Source organism: Melospiza melodia, chromosome 9 (assembly GCF_035770615.1).
Source record: "Melospiza melodia melodia isolate bMelMel2 chromosome 9, bMelMel2.pri, whole genome shotgun sequence".
In the NCBI taxonomy this organism is placed as follows: Eukaryota; Metazoa; Chordata; class Aves; order Passeriformes; family Passerellidae; genus Melospiza; species Melospiza melodia.
The window spans coordinates 8,352,724-8,369,043 of NC_086202.1; the positions used below are offsets into that span (position 1 = coordinate 8,352,724).

The 16,320-nt window shown below is 38.5% G+C and overlaps 1 protein-coding gene across 1 annotated transcript in view; it reads right to left on the reverse strand.

The window, feature by feature from the left end:
- Positions 1-6,222: 6,222 nt before the first annotated feature.
- NHLRC2 (NHL repeat containing 2) overlaps positions 6,223-16,320 on the reverse strand; it is a 30,781-nt gene continuing 20,683 nt past the window's right edge. The window contains exons 9-11 of the mRNA XM_063163168.1: positions 15,972-16,181; positions 14,688-14,910; positions 6,223-13,818 (exon numbers count right to left, since the gene is read on the reverse strand). Coding sequence (XP_063019238.1) covers positions 13,553-13,818; positions 14,688-14,910; positions 15,972-16,181 — 699 coding nt within the window. The 3' untranslated portion in view covers positions 6,223-13,552. The remainder of the gene's footprint in view (positions 13,819-14,687; positions 14,911-15,971; positions 16,182-16,320) is intronic.

Consider the following 16,320-nt stretch of genomic DNA (forward strand, 5'->3'; position numbering starts at 1 on the left):
TTGGAGGAAGGCAGAGGTCACATCACAGATCAAACCCCAAGTGTGATGCTCTTGTGTTTTTTATCTGTTTCAATCGTCTCCTCATCCACTAGAGGAGAAAAAAAGCCAACAAACATAGTGAAGGCAGATGCGTCTCTAGCCAACTTCAACATTTTTTTCAGTATGTGATTAAACATCCCTATAAAAAGCGTGATAAAATCTTTGGATCCTTTAGGATTTCAACCAGGACAGACATCCAGCTCAGCTGAACTCCATGTGGCCTTCTGGAATTCCTGGACTAAGGACAAAATTCCCACAGCTCAGGAAGGTTTTTTAAAATTTATTTTCCTATACATTGCTTAAGCATCAGTGGGACAAGCAATATGAGATTTATCTACAAACAAGTAGGCAAAATCAAGACATTGGAATGATGGAAGCAGAAATTAAAATTTTGTACAAGTCACCTATTTTATTTTTCTGGCTCCCAAATAGATTTTAAAAGCTGTTTTGCTAAGATTAAGCACTGCCAGGGAAATAAACCTGTCATACCAACTGTTATTACCCTTTATATTACCACAGTTCTCAGGAAAAATTCCATGGCACAGTGTAAACACATGAGGAGTCCCATGCCCATGGAGAGCTTACACTGAGATTTTACAACTGATGGACAACACCAAGCACCAAATGGCACAGCTCAGCCAAGAGCCAGAGTCTGACAGCAAACAATGAGATATTTTTGTTGTAGGAGTGAGTGATCTTAGTCCAGCACAGCCTAAAAGTTGATGACATTTCAGTGTTGTAAGGAAGGCTTTGCCAGTGTTGATGAGGAAATCCTTTGGAAAAATTAAGGGAAACCTCAGAGCTTAGCTGTGCAATATTTGCAAGAATAATAGTAAATAATGGTGCAGAAAGATTAAAAAAAACCCCAGAGGCTGGAGCTGGTATCTTAAAAATCAATAGAATCTCACAAATAGGAAATGAGCAGGCTGAAATATGGAAGGGTCAGCAGGTGACCAATACTAGCAGGGAGACCTGGCAGCTGGGTTCTAGAAAGTCATGTTTCAGTCAGCCTTTGGAGTGGGAAATCAACACCTGACAGAGCCACATTTTGGATAGCTGAGAGCGGGCCGATATTCTGGAGCTAACACAGAAACTGAGACATGAGGTAGAAAACCTCAAACAAATGTTCAGATTAGAGAGGGCAGAGAAAAAGTGGAAAAAAAAAATCTGCAAACATTCAGAGACTGTCCAAATGCAAGGATGCAGTGAGCTGTTTAAACTGAATGAACACTGAACTTCTAAGGCTTGTCTGTAATCAGAATTATAAATAATCTGTAACCAGATTAATTGTAATCTAGCAAAAGATTGCTTGCAAAAGGAAAGGTGTAACATGAATAAATAATGAAGAAATTATTAGTTTTCAGGTATATTACATTTTATTAAGTCAAAGAAGATAAATGGTGAGACTTCTTCAGCAGAAAGAGACCATTCTGGAGGAGAGAGGAGGGCTTTGACTCCTCAGCTTGGAAGGTTGAGGAATTTTGTACCTTCCAGAGACAAAATGTGCAAAGGCAGCAGGGAAAGAAGGGTAGCAGGCCACAGGAATTTCCACCAAAAACTGGAAATGGGAAGGAGGACTATCAACCAAGGACACGATCAAGGAGCAGTGTCCAAAGTATGCAAAGAGTTGGAATAAAGAGAAGTACAGAGGCAAACAAAATGAAAATTTCAAAACTAAAAGCCTGTTTGTGGACATTGAAGGCAACTGGCAGGCCAAGGAGACTGAGGATGATTGGCAATGGATAATTAGAAACCTTGCTGGGAACAATTTCAGCGGTCAGCATGGAGACAGCCACATTAGTGGGATGTGGTAGGGAGGTGAAATAGAGGAAGCAGAACCTCTTGCAAATAACACATCTCATGAGAGTAAAAAGAAAAGGGAAGGGGATGTACATGGTAGTAGCATTGTTTTTCCAATACAGGAGAAATTAAATTGCTTTTCTTTCGAGAGAAAGGAGCTACAAGTGGAGAGTTACTGGGCTGCAAGGCTTGGGAGAACTAATTACAGAGATGAATGGAGAATGAAAGGGTCACATGGTGGTCATTCAGAAAAAACTCAGCAGAGATTAACAAGAGGAGCACAGCAATGCAGGGATAAATGCATCTATTTGCTGCCTGAGAGAAATGCAAAAACTCCACTGCCCACTTAGAAGCAGGAAAATTTATTCCACCTGAGGGTTCAGCCTTTATGTGGTTTACATCAGAGTCAAACCTGGCAGTGAATTGAGTCTCCCCAAACTGAGGAGAACTCAGTAGGCTTTAATGCTGAGATGTGCTGTTGAAGTGCTCTGCTGGAAGGTAATTCTAGGGGATTTTCCTCACTAATTTCCTTAGCTGACAAAACCAAAAAACCCAAAACAAAGCCCCAACAACAACAAAAAACAGAAATATGGGATTACAGAATCATGGGATGACTTGGGTAGGAAGAGACTTTAAAAATTGTCTCATTCCAGCCCCTGCTATGGGCAGGGACACTTTCCACCAGGATGTGTCATTGTTTCCTGCAGTCCTCACAACATTAAAGCAGCAAGTCAGAATTGCTTTGGGATAACTTGATTCCTCCTCCTGAAAATTTCTTTGCTTGACTGCAAACATTTCTGAGTCCAAAACATACAAGTTTTCTAGGTCAACTTGTAGGGTTTTTTTGCAAGCAGCAAATTATTTCTTTCCTGGGAGCACTTTAATTGTAAATGCAGCTTCCTGTGAGACTGTGAGAAGTTGAGCATGAATTAAATCCTGGTAATTTTTTTGCTTGTCCCTGTACAAGACAGTCCATAACCTTTCTGCATGTTAGGAGAAGGTGGAAAACAGTCACTGTGAGGGGTTCACCTGAGCTAGGCTGCTCTTGGAACACAGATGTGTGCCTGCTCTCAGGTGCCTGTGGCAAGGTAGTCCCTCTTACACTAGCAAGAAAAAGCTGTGAAATGCAGGGCCCCAGAGGGTGTCAGGGTGATCAGGCCACCCCTGAATGTGAAAGACCCTGTACCAAGTGTGTAAGAAAAACATACAATCTTGTGATTACAGGTGATGCACTCACACAGACCAGAAATGAGTCTCAAAGGTGCTGAGACGTCCATCCACTAGCATTTGAACAAAGGTATTGTTTAAAATTCAGCAAACTTGCTATTTATTGGAAAAAAGACACACTTCTATATAAAATATACCATTCATCCTGTTTCACTTCTCTATTTCATGTACTTCCATGTAATCTAAGCCTCCTGTAAAGAGAATTGTTCTGTTCAGCAGCCTCAAGTAAATAAGAATTTTAATCCCCTGATAGTTTAAATTCATAACTAATCCAGTTATGATTCAGTAAATGTTTCATTTTACACTTAGCAGTGAATTTGTGAGGCAAATTTTTGTCACTGTCTGCTAGAGACTCCATTACACCCTCTGCATCTTCCTCATAAGCTCTCAGAAGTTCTGCCACATGCACGTCTGATTTGAGTCTATGATAACAACAGCACTTTATAGCACTTCCACTGCTAAGAGCATGGCAAAAATGCAAATTAAAGCCATCTTCACTCAACTGCATAAAGGAAAGAAAAATTTAAATGGTGGGTTTCTCAGTAGCCCCCAGCAAGTTTCCTTTGGATTTAGCTGCCACTTAGGCATTGATGCACCTACCCACTGCTTGGTGCATTTCAATGTTATATTTTATCCTGTGGTTCCACTTGCTGAATGTATTAAGGTTTGGAAAAAACGGTTCTATCTCTCATTCTTGGTGATCTCTGTGTCTCAGTATCAACCCCAGATAACTTGGAAAACGTCACAGCTTTAGTCAAGTGTGTCAGTGTGCACAAGGGGGAGCAGGGAAGGCGCACAGACCTTGATGGAAGGAGTGCTTACGCCTGCTGCTGACACACATCAATGCTCCCATCAATGATAAATCACTGTATCAATAAAAACACCATTCAACTGCTGAGTCTGCTTTGCTCTGATTAAAACACCTCACACTTTATGTGCTGTCATCTCAGACACAGGCTTCACTTCACTCCAGAAGCAATGCACTCACCCAAGCCCTGCAGTCTAAAGTGGATATTAAACCTGATGTGCTGCCTTCTTGCTGGAATATAAAGATGGTGTTAGAACAACTATTTAGTTCTCAAGGACAGTCATTGCAATGATAGCTTCAAAAATAACATTGCAGTTCCATGGTGAATGGATTTCAAAAGTTATGCAACACCAGGGTAAGTTTGACTAAGTATTTGGTTTTAGTGAAACAAAATATTCATTAATACCTAACTACTTAAAATTACAGCTTTGTTCAGTGTTTGGAAAATTTACAGAATTTACAGCCTGAGCTAGGAGCTCTGAGCACTGGCATTCCCACATACTTTGCTTAAGGGAATGTCTGAGATAGTAAAATTATGGAGAGATTTAACTGAGGGCTATATCTTGCTAATGCTTTTCCAAAAAAAGAAACAGTATGTGCTGCTCTAGCAACACTTCAGAAAGCTACTCCTTCACACACAAAGGCTGAAATCCTCACCTCTGCAAAGCTCAGTCACAGCAAGGGTGGAACTTTGCCACCCTCCCTGGCGTGTAAAATAGCCAGCAGGTATTGTTTCCAGCTCCTGGTGGGAATGTGTGCACAAAATTCCAGGGTGACAGGCAGAAAAGATAAAACTCAGATGGGGCAGCAGAGTCCTGAGTTTGAGCAGCCACAGGAAACTACTTCAGATGGGAAGGACGGGGCAGGGACAGGAGCCCTGTTTAAAGCCCCGTTTACCCAATCTCCAGATAAACTGCTCTTGGCAGGAGATGGCAGAATCCCTTGCAATAACAAGAAAGTATCTTGGCCCTGTCAGTGATTTTAACATGAAAGGCTCCTTTCCATGCTTTTAGAAACAAGCTAATTGATAGCTTCCTAGAGCAGTGACCACAGAAATCTGCACCAGGCAGTGCCTCCTGGGGCTCTGGCAAAATGCACCAGCCCAGCTCAGTCCCACAAATGCCATTAGCCAAGAAAACATCAGTCTGGTTTGCATCTAGGATGTGCAGGCCTGGGCTCACACAGGATTTCTGTTCTGAGAACACTCAGAACTTGGGGGTAAAGGTGTCATTTCAGAGAGGATGACTGAAAGCCAGTCAAGGCTCAGCTTTGTGACCTGTGGCACAAGGACTGTGCGCCACAGACTTTGTCACCTGTGTGCTGAGAGACTGTGACCTAAACTTGCTGAGTTTAGCTTGGCAGAAGCTTTTGATTAACTTTTTAGTAAAACAGAGAAATTACAATAGAATTTGAGTGTCTGTCAAATCTAGACTTGCTGCATCACACTAAGCTGAATATATTGCATCTGCACGGAAATCAAAGAAAGTTAGTGAGTTTCATAAGCAATGTGTATAAATATTTTAAATATTTGAATAGATGAATAAACACAAGGAATAATCTTTAGTGGGGTGGTGGGAATTACACAAATTCAGCATAGTTACACTACAGTTTATGAGGCTGACCTACAGTAGACATTCCAGAATTTTTGTCACACAATGCTTTCACTAATGAGAAATCACTGCATCAATAAAAACATGATGAGCAGCACAAATAATAGATCATCTCTGCAGGCATGTTGGTGTCCACCTTCACTTCTACTGGAGCACATGACAGCCTGCAATATTGCCCTCTACTCACAGGTTCTGGGTCAAAGCTGCAAAACTGTTACCTGAGTAAAACAACTATGCTTTTTAGATGCTGCTGCTAAATACAGTTCAGCCATAATTATAATTAAACAGGCACCCACACGCTGCAAAGTGTGGCTCAGTCTATCCACAGTAACAAACACTGAGTCAAGTGGAGCTCCATGCAGAGGGATCTCATCCCGTAGCTAAATTTGCTCTGGGATCTCTGCAGTGAAGGACACAATCAGGCAGCCTGTGACTCATGCAGTGCACCATTTCTAATGTCTCTTACGTGCAGAAATGAAAATAAAAGCAGATCTCTCGTTCCCAGAGCCCTGGAGGGGGTGGCCTCACAACTCACAGTTTTACAGACCCTTGGTGACTGAAGGGCCGACTGACACCCACGGCTGCAGAGCCTGTGGCAAAGGGAGTGGGAAACAAACAGAACTTCTTAATTAAAGCCCTTTATTCAAGCTGCAACCCCTCACAGCAGACACATTTCATAACTTCTAGATCTATGTTCACACAAAGATTGACAGAAAAACTCAGGCATGAAAGAAAACATAAATTTTTTTAATGTTTATTTTTTCATGAAAAAGGTTTAAAAGGAGAAAGAGGCTGCACAGGAGAAAGCATACATTCTTTAATCACTGTTTATCTGTTGGTTTGATAGCCAAGGCTGACATTTCTTCTACAGTGTATTTATTTGTTCTCATAATATTACATGACATTTACCCTTTATTTAGAAAGGACCATCATCTATGAATATTGTTAAGAACAGTTAGGCAACACCATCAGTGAAGAATTTACATGACCTAGATCAGCTGTAGATGAAGTGCTTTCATTTTAGTTCTTCTCATATTTTGTAACAACCAATGTAAACCACATTTTAAAAATATTCAGATATGTGAAAGGCTTTGCATCAAATGTAATGCAGAAACAAAGGTTTAGTATCTCAGAGAACAGACAAAATTTTCCAATGCCTACAAAGCAACACTGAAATTCTCAAGGAAGAAAATACAATTCCTGGCTTTCCCCTTAAACCACCTGGAGACATTTATTAAGGTGTTAAGTGCTCAAATGTGACTTCCCTCACCAGCATTACACTGCTGGGATTTTTAGGTAACTCAGCAGCAGAACCTAAATGAAGTTACACATTTTCACAGTGACATAACCTGACCCTTCATCACTGCCCCTACACACAACCCTCTCCTATTTCAAGTATCTTTGCTGATCTGTAGAAGAGATGAAAACAACTCCAAAACAAAGAGCAACTCTCCATCCCTCAAATACCAAGAATTGTCACCTTTGCCCATTTATCTGTGCATATTTTGCCTTCCATCTCACTCAAATCACAATTTCAGCAAGCTGTTTGAAGTCCCCCTGCCATGTTTGATCTGGAGTGTACAAAAGAGGTAACAATAATTTCAGAACTAAGCTCACAAGATGGAGAAACATCCTCGTTTTGAAGTATTTTGCAAGGAGTTTGACAAATAAGCACCTTAATTTCAAATTAATTCAGTAACATGATGGAGAAGGAAAATTCTTCACAGTTTCAGAATTAGTAGAATTAAATCCCTCTGAAGCTTGCAAACCATGAAGGTCAAACAGCTTATTTCAATCAGTACTCCAGTATTTCTGTAAAGAAACATTTTCAAGTATTGTTACAAAAGGCACTGATTTTTTCCTTCAGCCATCAAGATGCAATAAAACCACAGAATTTCTGTCACATTGTGCCAAACTCCTGGCCCTAAAGGTATTTGCCACTAACCTTAGAGCACCTGGATTTCACCCAGTCACTGTTTTAAAACCACCTTCTTTTTCTTTATTGATTTTCTTACAAAATCACATAGATCCATCACAGGTTTTAATGATACAATGATTAATGGTAAATTAATGGTAATGACAGAGAGGAGAACATTTTAGTTTTTCTAATTCTATTTTAAAAGTGAAATTGGAGACTTATGAAGTTAAGTATTCAACAGATAAAACATTTAGCAATTTGTTTCTCCACTTTACTATCAATTAATTTTTAAAATCTGGAACCCAGATTTGGAAATATGATTCAAGCAACTCTCAGGACAGATTCCTTGAACATATGGTTCAAACCCAGTATTTCAGTTTAAACAAAAGCTTGGAAAATAGGCTCTTTTTTTTTTTTTTCTTTAGATGGATGTAAAATCAAATTGGGGATTGCTGTTTTGCTTTCTATGAAGTCTGACAATGGCCAGATGGGTTGAATTTCTCAATCCTTAATCAAAATGGGAAAGAATACAGTGTGGAATATCTCTCTTCTGAGGCATGTTGAGTACAGAGCATTAAGTTAAGGCAGATGTATGAACAGGTTTTCTTCAAACAGGATTTCTTTAGCTCAAAATTGTCAATGTTTCAAAGGAACTGGGCAAGACTTAAAAATACTTGCAATTCTTTTGCTTAGTCCTAGAGCCTGCAATTGGACAGAGTTCCCTGGTATGCTTGAAAGCAAAGGACCACCAAAGAGGTAAACTAAGCAATATTTAATTATAGCTACACAAACATTCCTCAACTCACACCCAAACTTCCATCTTCTCATCTGCAGCAGGAGTGCATTACCTGACAATAATTAAATAACCTGCAACAGGACAGCAAATTATTTAAGAACTAAAATATTTAAACTAAAATATGTAATCTCTATTTAATCAAAGTTTCCTGAAAGCAAGAGCCATCAGAATCCCTGCACAGGCTACTCAAGTGGGATGGGATGCTCTGGGACAGCTGCACACAACTGCAGCACCTCAATGGACAGGGCCAGAGGGAAAGGGAAAACTTCTGCCAGCAGCTGCAGGAGTGCAAAGCTTGATGAAGCTGAGACCTGAGGACATCATCTTATTCTAATGCTATTTAAAATTACCTGCTGTTTACATCCCCATCCCTGAAGCAGGGCAGGGGCAAGGAGCTGGTGGAGGGAATTATCCTTCCTACTTGGATCCCTCCACATAACATGATATGGGCTGCATTTCACTGTGGAAACTACAGGAGGCAAGGACAGACCCAAAAACCTAACCCAAATCCCCCAAAATGGGGGGACAAAGAAACTGAGATAAACTTGGAAACTCAATCATAGGTGTGGTGAGTCCTGAACAGGAATGAATTCTAATCCTAAATGAGAGCAGTGACTTTATCCATAAGAGTACAAAACTATAAAATAGAGATCTGCTGCTTCTACTAGAAGACAGTGGTTGAATTTGGTTACATGAACATAATGGAATGTGAAATATTAGACTATTGTAGAATATTAGAATATTGTTTCTAAATTAATTACCTCTTGTTGAATGCAAAAACAGATGATGTGATTTAATTTAAAAAAATCCAGGTCTCACATTTTCAAAAATTACCTCCAATTACTTTGTCACCATTCCTATACTTTGTTTGCTTGGGACAGAGAACTCCTTTAATACTTGACAAACCAAATTCAATAAAAAATGTAATGATAAATTCTAAGTGCTACATGTTTGCTAGCCTAAATCAGTAATATTAATTGATTACATGAGCAAGTGACCTGGCAGATTCCAGTGCAGAATTATTGGTGGTGACTGATGAGCTGCAGCATGTGGAAAATTCTCCTTAGGTAGCACAAGTGCAGCCTGGGGAACACAGCACATCTCACACATTCTACAACAAGAAAACTTAATTTTGAGTTCACACATTGTGAGAGTGTAGCCTCAGTGTGTCTCTGAGGTAAGTCAATTAATGTCAGTGATCTTTAAAAAATTACAAACCTTAAAAATGTACATAAATCTCTTCTATCTTCTGCTAAACTAAAACCATTTAAAACAAGATCCATCACTCATATCTCTACAAAGTCAGACATTTAAAGCTTCCATGTACATAGAAAACCTTGTTAGGAATAAAATTCAAGACAATTCATGGTCAATAATGCCTCTAGCTTTGCTAAAATAAATAGTCAATAATTAAAGGAAAAAAGGACATGATCCTACATTATAAGGAAAGTCTCTTCATTTTCATCCTCTCCCTCCTCTGAGAAAAGATGTAAGGAATAAATTCTTCTTGATGCTCTCTCAACTAAACAGTTTTACCCATGGTTTCAGCTACAATATTTTCCTACCAAAATAAAATCAGTGCATTAAGAATATATTCAATATACTGGAAGCCATATGCACTTTTTTCAGGATAAGCTCATAAGGCATTTCCCTGATGCTATAAAACTACTTTCTCTTGCTTGGTACCACACTACCACAGCATGTACAAACATTATAATGCTCTACAGGTGGAAGATATGAGAGGCCAAACACAAACTGTGAAGAACTGCATCCAATAGAAAAGCTAAAAATGATGTAAGAATCTAAGACAAAAAGAAATCAACTAAAAATATATGCATAAAATATGTGCCCATCAATAGATTTACACAGTCATCATCCCTACCCTTCCTTCAACTACACAAAGATATTACTGAATTCAAACAACATGAAAGAGCTATTAAAACAAATTATCCTCCCTCTTTGAAACCACTTCATCTTTTTTTCTAGTCTATTAAAAATATTATACTGCACAAAAATATTATACTAAAAACATCTCATGGAACTATTAATACATACATTCAAAACCAAAAGCTGTCCCAGAAATGCAAACACTACAACTAAAAACTGGAAATGCCACTGACCTTGTTTCCATTATACAAGTCAACCATGACCATACCCTTTAGAGACTTGCTATAGTCTTTTAATGCTTCCTTAAGGTCTGCTGCAAAACCTGGTAAAGCCAGCAGAAAGTCATGTTTGGAAAAGGCCTTGATTTACAAACTTTTACTGTGAGAAACAAATCTGGGAGTGCTGAGCAATTCCAATCTGCTTAGAATTTTTATATCAGGGAACATCAAAAAACTTAGTTCTCATACAAAGAGGTAGCATCAATATAGCTGATTCTTTTTTTACAGAATAGTAACATTTCCTATTTGTCTGCATCATATTTGGAAGATACTTCCAGGTACTTAAATTAATTTCTTGTAGCTTGTATATGCTAGTCAGTTTGCCTGTCTGGTGAAATTTATGGCACTTGTTATTAAGTGTAAGAGCAGCTTTGTAAACCCTGGAGGAATAAATGGAAATAGTATCCCTAAATATCATAAGCTGTAAAAAAATCTGTGCTTTTCTAATCACAGAATATTTGAATATCTGTACACTACAAGTGAAACAGAAGAAGTGACTCTGGGAATGTGCATCCTTATCCCTTGGACAAACAAAACTTTATGTTTGACTGTAGGATTAAAGGCCAATCACAGTGAACACAAACACTGAGCAAGGAGAGAACATTTAGATAGAAAATATAACTACAATATTGCTATTAGAAATTATACACTATAGATAAATAAAGTGAGAATACAGTCTTTCTCCTACAGCAATACATTAATTGAAAGTGTCAGATTTTTGATTTTCTTTTTTACAATATTGGAGTACAGGCAGAATTTGATAAAGTGATCTAATTGAAATAGTAAAATATAATGTCATTCTAGCTGAAAATTTCAGCTGGGGTTGTTCAGCCTGGAGAAGACTGGAGAGACCTCCTAGCACCTTCCAATACCTGAAGGAGCTACAAGAGCTGGACAGAGACTTTTGACAAGGGCATGTAGGGATAGGATTGGGGAATGAATTCAAACTGAAAAAGGCAGATTTGGACTGAATATTGGGAAGGAATTCTTGACTGTGAGGGTGGTCAGACACTGGCACAGGCTGCCCAGATCCCTGGAAGTGTTCACAATCAGGCTGGGTGCAGCTCTGAGGAACCTGCTCTAGTGGAAGGTGTCCCTGTCCATGGCAGGGGGTGGAACAAGATCTCTCAGTCCCCTTCCAACCCAAACCATTCTGTGATGGGACAAAATAAGAGACTATGATGGGACAAAGTGAAAGACAAAGGATCCATCTGATGAATTCCATGTTCAGGGTAACTGTGACAGTTTGGTTCATTATTCTGAACTTCTGAAACTAATGCTTGTTTTTTTCAGAGAGCAACAGAAAATTTGCAGGCTATCTAGAAGCTGACTGAAGGTTTCCTGGCTACTATCCAAAGGTAAACAGACAAACAAGGAATTGTGAAAGACTGAGTTTTTCTAAAGTGTAAAAAATAATAAATGCCCAAATCAGTTTCTTTATCTTCATCCTTCCAACAGCATTTGCCATCTGTGAACAAAGTAGCAAAGCTTTTTCACTCTTCAAAATGGCATGTGAGAATGGAGAGGCTTACCCAAAGGAGCTGAAACAGTGAATTAGGAAAGTTCCTTAAAAACCAAACATAAGAATAATAACACTTCAGCCCTTGCTTTGCTGACAGGTGAGATAACAACCATTTCTGGTGCCACAAAGAACTCTCAGACAGACTGGCATTTCAATGGAAGGAAGAACCACACCACTCCCTTAAAACAAAAGCCTCTGGGTTCATGACCAACATTTCAGTCAGCCTTTAAGTAAGAAAAAGCAACAACAACTGATAGTGGGGATTTACTGACAGGTGTCAGGAGTAACTGTTTTAGAAAAGACTACATAAAAAATTCTTTCACTACTGCACTTTATAATATGTGTGACAGTACTACCTTTCAACTTAAAACAAAATCATCTTCTCAGAATTGATTATTATGAACAGAGCACAGGGCCTAACCCACTTACCACTTAGGCATGATAGAAACTCTTCCAGTTCAAGTAATAAACTTACACCACCACTATCACCCTGCCCCTTCTTATTATGGCAAGTTGAGGGAATTTTATTTGCAAAACATTTAACCACCAAGGGCAGAGTTTTGCAATAGAGTTTTTAAGCATCTTACTCAAAGATTAGGTTACCAGTGTTCTAGCAAAAGATCAGAAGCTCTAAACATGAATGTAAATAATCCATTATCAAGTATGCAATTCTGGTTCAGTGGCCACTATAACAAATCCCAGGACTAACAGTGACTTCAAAAGACTCTGAATCAGACTTCAAGAGTGCAATATTCTTCATAATATTACATCTCTGCAACATAGAAGTCTTCAGAATAGTCTTTGCAGAGAAATCATAAAAATGGGAGTGAATCACTCTGCTTGAAATGGATGACATTTAATTTCTGCAGTGTAGATATTCAACCATTACCTACCCCTTTCTATAAAATGTAAATTGGTATGTATCAGAAAAGCTCCAGCATGGCTTTGTGGAGGTTATTTTATATACATATGCACATTGCAGAGAGGCACACTCTTTGTTAAAAATCAGCATGAAATTCTTCTGCAGGAGCTTGAAGGTTTCCTTGCACAGAAAATTCCCCATGAACCTTCGTTCCTCATGTAAGGCTGTGATGTTGAGTTAAAGCAAAATGCTCAGTTTGCATAAAACTAGAGCTGCACCTAGTTTAAGGTGTATTTTCAAAATACACATGTCACAAGTGTCATTACAGAAGAATAAGCAAGATACTTCTTTGATAGACTGGAAAAAGAATCTTCCTTTTGACATTCTATTAAATGCAATTAGGGCATAAAAGAAATTTTGAAGTGTTAGTCCAAAATGATCTACTCTAACACAATTTACAGTGCAAAGATCTTACAGTAACATCACAAAGTAACACCAGCTCTTTCAAATGGACTCTAAAAATTGTTGCTCATTTCTTAAGACCGGCAGACATCCAGTATGCTCACAATTGGCAAAAGAGTCCACAGTATTACAAAGTTATTGCTGCTACTGTAATGTAAAGAAATGAGGTTGTGATGATAAATTTTCCTGTTAAGCTGTAGGAAAAACTACTTCATTTTACCAAGCAAATTATTTCTTAGCTTTGTCATAAGCTCCAGGAAAAAAACAGAGCCAAGTTATCTATCTGTACTTTCTCCCACAGAAATGGATAGCAAAATAAAGTGTGAAACCAGCTGGCTTTGTGTTAGTTGGTTACAAAGGTGTGAATCAGTTCCACTTGGGCTGAGCTGCCTTGGTCACTGCCAGTGAGCTGCAAGGGCTGGCTGAAGGACACTCCTGCCATCATACAGGCACTGCTACCTTTGCTGCAGTAGTAGAGGCACACTTTGATGGCCAGGGTGGCTTCAGCTGACACACAGCTCCCAGGCAACTGGAAGGGAATGACAGTTTGACAGGAAACATCCTTTATTTCTCCTGTCAGACACTGTCCTTGCAGCAACCAGGTGTTATCTGCAAAGGAAGAACAGATTTTATCATTAGGGTATTTAGCACCATGTCTGAAAGCTGCAGAAAACACTAATTCTATCTATAGGACAACAAGGACTTTCCACATGAAACATTACAGGAAATTTCCTTTCTAATTATTCCAGTTGTGAATTAAAAAAAAAAAAAAAAGGAAAGTAATTAAAGTAATTTACAAATGCTTTATCAGTCATTTAAAGATGGAGAGATCCATGGCTCTGCATCAGCACTATAGGTGTATATATATATATACAGTACATCTTATTTAAAAACAATGTAATTGCAGTTTCTCCTATACACTCTTTAAAGGATATTACAATTTATTCTGATATGCATAAGCAAAAATTCTTTAATTAATGGCTACCATACAATTGTATCAGAGATCTAATAAACCAGGTAAGATATCTGCCATAAATGCATTAAACTGCAGGTAAAATGATGGCATTTCCAAACAGCAGTGTTGGTCTTATAGCTGGGTTGGTGCAATTTAGCAATGCTCAGGCAGATTGTTAGAATGAAACTTGATTTTCATTTTGTTTAAATATCTGAGAGTATGTGAACTAAAAACCACTGTACACTACACACACCTAACTCATTGCACTGAGCCACAAAATAATGCAGCATGTATTAATCCAAGCAAAAAGCACTCTACCAGGTGTTTGGCTTCTTTCAGTCTTTGCACTCCAGCTGTTAAATGCATCAACTCTAAATATCACTTATTGCATCACAAGGTCAAACAGGAACACAGGATGGGGAGGGATGTCTTGACTCATCACACTGAGCTCCCCTGCACTGCAGGATGTGCTGACACTTCCCATCCTAACCCATCCCACTTCCCACCCTAACCAGGACTTTACCTTCTGCTGTGATAAACCAGGCACTGGGAGCTTCCTCATTCAGTTTGGAATCCAGAGGCAGAGTCAACTTTAATAAAAACTGAACTGTCTGGCCAGGAGCTACAGTCAGGGAAGGAAGTTCAATATTTGGTGCAGATTTAGGCAGTCTTGGCAGGTTTATTTTATCCTTTTGCACAGGCAGGTTATCTGGAACATCACATGCTTCTGGCTTCAGGATAGGCAACTATCAGTAGAAATCAAACAAAATACTTCTTTTTATTTTTATTATACTGAAAACAAATGGGCTTTCACAACACAATCACAGTTTCAAAGTAACACCATGGCTATTGACCTAAAACTTTGAGTGTGCAACAGTACTATGACAAAATAGAAAAAAGAACAAAATGTTGTCTTTAGATGAAAAAAACCCTTATTAATCCAAATAAAAGCAATATTTACTATTAAAGTCATAAAAACCACAACTACTTTATAGTATCCCTTAATTTAATTTTTTTACAGCTGGATTACCTTTTTGCTTTAGATAAACTGTAAATGTATTTCCTCCTAATTCTGGTAATAAACTGCACCCTTCAATAATAAAATCCAGGATTTTAACTAATGCACATTGCACAGTAAAACAGAAGAGAACTTCCCAGAAAAGCCACCAACATGTTACATGATATGACAATTTAAACACACATTGGAGACTGTATTATTAAGAAACATATAAGGAAACATTAGGATCATTATGTCATAAATATATGTATATATTAATTTCAAAAAATCATTAAGATACAGTGGCACTGTAAGGTGGACATGAGCACAGATTTGTTTGTTTACAATCAAATAAAGCTGTATTCAATTTTGACAGTGGTTTTGATTTGACAACTTGAAAGCCCTTTATACATCTTGCTTTAAATCACTGACTTCCCAAAATTGTTTCTTTTAGTGTAATTTCATGGCTTGGTAATTGATTTCACTTCCTTTTTTACAAAATGCTCATGAAATGCCCTCCATGCTGAAAAAATGGGTGGTACATTTTAATGACTGATGTTTCTGTATTAACCTTTTCTAGAGGGTTGCCACTTTCTGTTTTAATGCAAAAGTTGTCTTTCTGCAGACTGAGGTTTTCAACAACTGTGCTAACAGGCAATGCTAATTTCCTTGATCATCACAAAACATCCTGTAGATACAGCTACTCTACCCAAAGTTAGTTGTCGCATTTTTATCACACTTGCTGAAGTCTGAAATAGTAATTTATAACAAGAAACACCACTATCAGTCTGTTTAGTAAGTATTACTTGCCATGGAAAGAATTTTTGTTTCCAAATCCAGCACTTTGATCTGATGATTATTTGTGTCTGCAACATACAGGAGGCGGCCATTTTGTTCCACACACAAACCTCCAGGTTCATTGAAAGCTGACTGGGTAAAGCTGGAGCCAACAACATTGCCTGCTTCTCCTGTGCCTGCCAGGGTAGCACAGTTCTTCATCTTGGGATCCACAACCTTAATCTAAGATCAACAAAACACAAAGAGCTTTTCTGAGAAAACCCAGCAGGATTCAGATGTTCTGGATTATCTCATGTCCCACATTTCCAGCAGCCAGCACTGCTTTTGGAGTGCCTCAGCTACCAGGTGTCCATCCTAGATG